This window comes from Anneissia japonica, unplaced genomic scaffold (genome assembly GCF_011630105.1).
Source record: "Anneissia japonica isolate Jap-2015-1 unplaced genomic scaffold, ASM1163010v1 scaffold287916_len461452_cov168, whole genome shotgun sequence".
Classification (NCBI taxonomy): Eukaryota; Metazoa; Echinodermata; class Crinoidea; order Comatulida; family Comatulidae; genus Anneissia; species Anneissia japonica.
The window spans coordinates 58,449-65,531 of record NW_022690767.1 but is presented as its reverse complement, the minus strand read 5'-3'; the positions used below and the strand labels follow the sequence as shown (position 1 = coordinate 65,531).

General features: G+C 33.6%; 1 protein-coding gene across 6 annotated transcripts in view; it reads left to right on the top strand.

Moving 5' to 3' along the window:
- Positions 1 to 3,928, top strand: part of LOC117099945 (adenylyltransferase and sulfurtransferase MOCS3-like) — a 10,831-nt gene extending 6,903 nt beyond the window's left edge. For all 6 annotated transcript variants that reach the window (XM_033239471.1, XM_033239467.1, XM_033239469.1 and 3 more), the window contains exons 8-11: positions 63 to 226; positions 828 to 972; positions 1,314 to 1,412; positions 1,886 to 3,928. In XM_033239471.1, coding sequence (XP_033095362.1) covers positions 63 to 226; positions 828 to 972; positions 1,314 to 1,412; positions 1,886 to 2,037 — 560 coding nt within the window. In that variant the 3' untranslated portion in view covers positions 2,038 to 3,928. The remainder of the gene's footprint in view (positions 1 to 62; positions 227 to 827; positions 973 to 1,313; positions 1,413 to 1,885) is intronic.
- Positions 3,929 to 7,083: the final 3,155 nt, after the last annotated feature.

Here is a 7,083-nt window from a genome sequence, read left to right as displayed (position 1 = left end):
ATAATTCAACAGTCAATTACATAATTATTACAAAAGATTATCAACCTTAGCATTTTGTTCAGCATCATTCAGTCAAAAACTCTTCATGTTTGATGGCTTAAATGGAACATTCAGGACAATTTGTCTCCGAGGCAGACAGAAATCTTGTGTAGTTTGCGGAGATGATCCATCTGTTACAGAGCTTATTGATTACGAACAGTTTTGCGGAGCCAGTGCAACAGATAAGGTTGGTTTTGATATGTAATTGCAATTTTGATGGAGTGGAGTTGAATAGTTTGGTGGTTAAGATGCTTGCCTTCCAATCCCAGGGTCCTGGGCAAGACACGTTATCTGCGTTTGCCTCTCTCTTCCTAGGAGTGTAAAATGGGCACCGGCATATCCCGGCAGACTCAATGTGAGGGGGAGTGGCAATCCCCTCAAAGCATTACATCATCTGATCCCCTCCCCACCAACACTTAAGAAAGAGGGATGGGCACCCCATGCCTGTACAGGTTCAACTACCTTTACCTTAATCTTAACTCTATTACTGTATATACATTTAGGGGAGGGGGAAAAAGATGTATGACAAGGGTTCTGATAAGTTTAGATGAAGGCCACTAATGTCCTGGGGAAAATACCTGGTGGGGCTGTTTTAATTTATTCTGAGAGATTTTACAACATTATTAGGATTGTGTCCTCAATAGAATTTAAGGAAAAAAAAATAGCTATTGATAATGACATTTATTGAAATAATAAAAATATTACGTAGTGTGGTCCTAAACTACTAAAAGAACCAAAGTACCTCTACTATCTGTATCAATGTCAGTCATTTTGTTTTTCTTCCTCAGTGTCAAAAATTAAACCTATTGGATAAAACAGATCATGTGACAGTTGAGCACCTGTTGTCTGTAAGTACAACGAACACACCAAGTGTTTATATAGACGTGCGCCCTCAAGTTGAGTTTGATATTTGTCATCTCAAGAACTTCCAAAGTATCCTTTGTTACTAACCTCATTATGTGCCATAGCATAGCATCAGACATTGCTGTGTGTACAATGTCTGGAGCATGCTGTTTTTGCCAACAAATTTCTTTGCACTCTAACAGCTGGTGGTAGACTGAAAGGATTGAAAATGACCCATCACATGGCATGTTCTTGCAATGTTTTAGAATTGCATATCGCCAACTAATGCCGGATGCAGTGTGCATTAGGTTTCACATTTGATCGAATTTGATGGTTGTGTTTTCCTGCATTGGTTAAGCCATGCAATGGATGTATTTTTTACTGTGTCAATGATTGTCTTGAGAGTTCCCTATTCCTTATAAATATTTCAGATATTCCACTTAATAAAATTGCAAGTGAAGAGCATATAGCACTACTAAACCAACAAATTACTTCTCTATGTGCAAATGAAGAGAAAGGCCAATTAACAGGTACACATTTATTTATTTTTTTAAATTTTATTTTATTTGATTCAGAGTTTAAAATCTAGTGACAGAATGTAGGCATATAAATTTTAATATGTTTAGTGCAATTTTATAGGGTTCTAGCAGCAGTTCATGCTTCACCGATCGCATTACGTGCTTCACCGATCGCATTACGTGCTTCAATGTACTGGTGCCTCTGTTGTACCATTCATAATTTACTGCTTCAACCAGGCTAATCCGACATATAGTAGTTAAGAAACTTGTAAAACATGCTAGAAAACTGTAATTTTAGCAAAAAATTCTGATTCGAGGAACAATACGTACAGTATATGTATTTGGAATAATAATTTATATAAATTGTTGATATGGATAATATACATAATAATACTGCAGTATATGAATATGTAAATATTTTACTTAAATAACATTCAAAATATGCATAATAAGGCAACATGTATTGTATATTTTTTTTTCCGTAGTATATATTTTGTGCAAGCAAGGAAATGATTCACAGAAAGCTGTTTTAAAGTTAAAAGAAAAGCTAGATTCTACAATTGTGAAAATCAAAAACATCCAAGGTGGTTTAGCAGCATGGTCCAATAGAATTGATCCAAACTTTCCAACGTACTGACAATTGTAAGGAGATTTAGCGGCGTGGTCCAAAAGAATTGATCCAAACTGTCCCACGCACTGACAATTGTAAGATGGTTTAGCAGCATATTCCAGTAGGATTTATACAAACTTTCTAACGTACTGCAAATTGTAAGGTGGTTTTGCAGAATGGTCCAGCAACATCAACCTAAAAATTAAGCTTTCTTTCCAACATAATGACAGTAATAAGTAAAGTGTCTGACACATGCCACTGTTATACACTGTTGTCTGCCACTGTCGTGCTATGCTTATAGACCACCTCACTGTTTCACCCTGTTAGTGGTCAATGTACAGTACTTGTGGTTGGAATCGAAAAAAAAATAAAAATCATAATTTTACGCAAAAACATATTGTTTGGTCAAACTTTATTGATTAATAAACTCAAATACATTTTCACACAATGAAAGTAATTAAATGTGCAGCTTGTGAGTAATTGAAGTTCTTTGAAAAATGTAAAAAAATTATACTATACACATTTAAAGCAGGGGCCCCAAATCTTATGCAGTTCATAAGCCTTTCGTGAGCAAGCAATAACCTCCATGATGATGTTTGAATGTTTTTTTGTACTGCATTATGTGCAGGAAAATATAATTATATAAATGTTAAAGAGCTCATTCAAACAGACCTCATGGAAGTGGGCTTTCCTAACTTAGGACCCCTGTTTGAGTTGGTGTCGGTACTTTTGATTTTGCGAGTCCACTGATTTTTTTTTTCTAGAATCAAATTTAACAAATTTAATTCCAAATTAGATAATGGTGGACAGTAAACAATGCACCATTCCACTAAGTGTTTCAAGTCCCATAAACCAGCAGCATAAACATTTTCTTGTGGATTCCTCATGATTGTTGTGTTTACTTAACACACCCTGGAGAAGGTCCACCATCTATTTATTGAGATCAACACTAAAATTGTACATTCAATGGTACCTGTTGTTTTTAAATATATATAAATACATACCAACATTACAATAACATTGCCTTACATATCACTGTTTACCACAAAACTGCACTAAATACTTTATTTGCCATCATGCAACCACAATAAAAAATAGTCCATTAACCAAGAGCAAAATTATTTAAACATCCAAATTTGTTTTCGTAATTAATAAATAATAGATGGAAATAATATCTATATTTTTGACACATATTTTAGTAAATAAAATACTAATATGATGGTTATTTAAAATGCCATCACTTTACCAAGAGTTACAATTCAAATACTACTATTCACATATTCATACCAACTTATACATATTCATATATACTCATACAGTACATAATTCATGCATATTCATATTGGATTCAGTAAGGTTTCCTGTACTGCCTACACTTAACAATGCTTGCTAGACCTAAAGACTGTCTTTTACAGCCATTGCACTCCTTTACTATACTGTATAACCAACCTCATACAAACACACTATTACAATTATTGTTTAATGTAATTTGCTTTCTACTGTATTTGAACAATCTGCTCGTAACACTGCTTTACGTAAAGCCCTGTCCAGACCACCAAATTTGATTTGACAAAAACATGTGACATGACATCACATCATCGGCACATCATGACTATATATGGGCATACAACAGTCTTTTTTTTAAACAAAATTTGATAGTGTGGACTGAGCTTAAAGCTTTGTCCACACTATCAAATTTTCTGTGACAAGTTTGTGTTATGAGCCCATATATGGGCATGATGTCATATTTCACCCAAATATGGGCATATCACATGTACATCGCTATATACAGGTAATCCATGCTGCAATGTCTACAATGTGCATTGCAATACAGTATCATTCTTTGTGTCATTCCTAATTTCAACACTTGTCATTTATTCTAGAATTGTCACAATTTTATACAGCGTTCTAATAATCATACTGTATTCATATTGTAGTTTCTTTTACTATACCTCATAAATATTGGACATGTCATTGGTCAATTCCACTTCGTATTTCACCTCAAAACATGTTGTATTTATATATTAAAGTAGACTACTACAGTATTATGGTATTCTAGATGCAATTCGTTTATCATATTTCTTCACTGTTTATATTTTGCATGCTTTAATTCTTCTCTTGTAAGCCTTGTATTACTGTACTATTACAACTCGCAATATAAGCATTATACAAGGAACACATAATCACCGACTCATAAGACCATCGATTATCACCAGGTCACCAGATAAAAGGTCACTTTATTATCATTTTTACATGTCACAGTTCAAAGTTCAAATGTACTATAATATATTGAGCAGGATTTATGTAATATGTATATACAAATATTTAATACAATTTTAAAGATAGAAAATAAACCTACATATTGCACAACAATGAAGGTACTAATTATAAAAAAGCTTAAAATATAACTTAAAAATCTTCCCAAATAATTTCTTGGGTTATAGATAACACATGGAATATTATATATAATGTAATATTGGCAATTTTACAATTTACCTGTAAATAATAGGTTTTAATATAAATGTTGTGGTAGCACCAGAAACGATGCAACTGAAATCTACACTACTTGAAAGTAAAAATATATTTAATATTTTCATCATCTATTCAGTGGCATATCTAGGACATGGGGTGGGGGTACAAAAACTAAGTAAGGGTTCTATCATAAATTGGTGAAATGAAGGGCTATTACTCGACTGGAATATTTTTGGCTAGCAAATTTTTATGGGGGGAGGGGTCCCCAACCCTGTAGATATGCCACTGATGCTCTCAAAAACCACTGGACATCCGGAGCTAAAAGAGCATACTAACCTGCTCAATTTTACTTCAAAATTTTTCTAAAAAATGAATATGAGTTTGAATGTATCTCAATTTGCTGTTCATTCAATTGTTGATCTCTCACTGGCATATTTTCCAAATGGAATGCTTGGTTTCTGATCAATTACTGTACAGCAGTTGACTTAAAGTAGAATACAAAATTTGATCAGGGATACGTTGACAAAGATTTGGAATTGTTCACTGGAAAAAGCTGATAAAGATTTGGCCTATACCTGGCAAATATTTGGCTTACTTATACCTTTAAAACTGGGGAAAAACTGATAGTTTTTTGACTGGCTTATTCCTATATTTTCTTTTTACAAAATTTGATCACTTTTTCGAATCTTTTAAAATATTTTAGCCCAGCATAACTTGGGGTATGAGAACAGGAATTACAGTATTATATGAACAACCCTTATCCCCTAACTAAACTGAGTAAATTAAATATGATCTCTATTGTACTACAGGACTTGCATAAACATAGCTGCAAAAGTTTACAAATAAAATTTAGAAGTACAAAGTAGATAGATGAAGTAAAGTACTGTAGTAGCAGAAACAACTGTTACTGTAATATTCAAAGATAATGTTAATGTATTTGTTGTTTAATTAATTTTGATACCTAAAAGGATATTTTGTGAATAATTTTTAGTTACAAGTTCAATAACATTTTTATCATCATATCAATAAAAATTAGTAAACCAATGAGTATCAAAAAAACCAGGTACTTCCCATCATTTACAAACTTGTTCTAAAAGGTGTTTTAAAACATGTAAAAGTGTTATCGTACAGTAATTACGCTATTGACATTCCACCAAGTACGTACAGTATAAAAAAAATCTGAATGCAAACCACGATTTCTACATTCATTTCACTATGTATCTAGTATCACTCTGTACAATTTCACTATCATAACCTTATTCTTCATTATGTTCCAGTTTCCTCTTGTTTCATTTCAACTTGTGACTACAATCCACTTCTCATTGCACAACACAGGCTTGTGATGAATCACCATGGTGACTGGCTGCTTTTGCAAAACATATGGCTTGCATCCATTCCTGTTGGTCACTTTCATTTTCAGCGTGGATAAAAAAAGTCCTTTTTCTTCCTTTTGGAGTAACTCGGAATGCATACAATTTCTTATCAACATCAGCTTCTGCAATTTCAGCACCAGTTAAACAAATTGACTTTGTAGCACTCTTTGGTTTGGAGAAAAGAAAGGAATATAGTTAAGAGTGACATACATATATGCATGTATATATATATATATATATATGCATATATATATATATATATATATGCATGCATATATATATATATATATATATATATATATATTATATATATATATAGTATATACTTTTAGAAAAAAAATCTTTCGAAAGATCAAAATGTCAGAGCCAAAGGTCAGTGGCGTCACGGAGTTTTTGGGACCCTGGCGCTGACTGTGGGGGCCCTCATACTTGTCAAAAATTTGCAGGCGAAGACTTTTGTTCAAAAACCTCTCCCCTGGGGTGGGGGAGTGTCTGGGGCATCCCCGATTTTTTTCATGAGAATGCATATTTCTGCCGTCCACGATCGAACGTATCCCTCTGACATGAGCCGTGCGCGTGGCAGCTGAGCTGCCACGCGCACGGCTGGCAGTTTGTTCTTGATGATATTGATGCAGCTAGTTTGATCTGATGATCTGATCAAAAATCTAGTAAGGGAAACAATATATTTTATTTCCTTGTTAAAGATCCATGATGTCAATTATTTTTAACTTCAATATATGGGCTCCTCGTACCTGGGGGCACTGGCGCTTCGCACCCCTTCAGCGCCTCAGCGTGACGCCACTGCCAAACGTAAGTATTTATCTGAAAGGTAATCATAAAGCCGACGCCATTTAAAAGAAAGATGAACAAAATAGTTGTTGGAAAATTTAGTTTAATAAAAATATTATAAAATTTAATATTTATTAAACAAGAAAGTGCGTGCGAGACTTCAATTACTTTAGATCCCATACCAGTATGTTTGCAAAAAGTAATTTTTGTAGTGCACCTTACCATTGCACGAGGCCTAGTTAAATACTTGACTGAAGGAGATAACATTGAATGAATTCAAAAGGTACAAAGGTGCTCATATGGATTATTGTTGCGGTGAAAAATTTTTAATATACAAAAGCCCAAAATCCTACTTGCATTCTGCGTGCATCTGCAATGTATTTATTGTATATTAAAAATAAATGGTTAATGTTAAAATAAGGAGGCATTTGCAAGAATA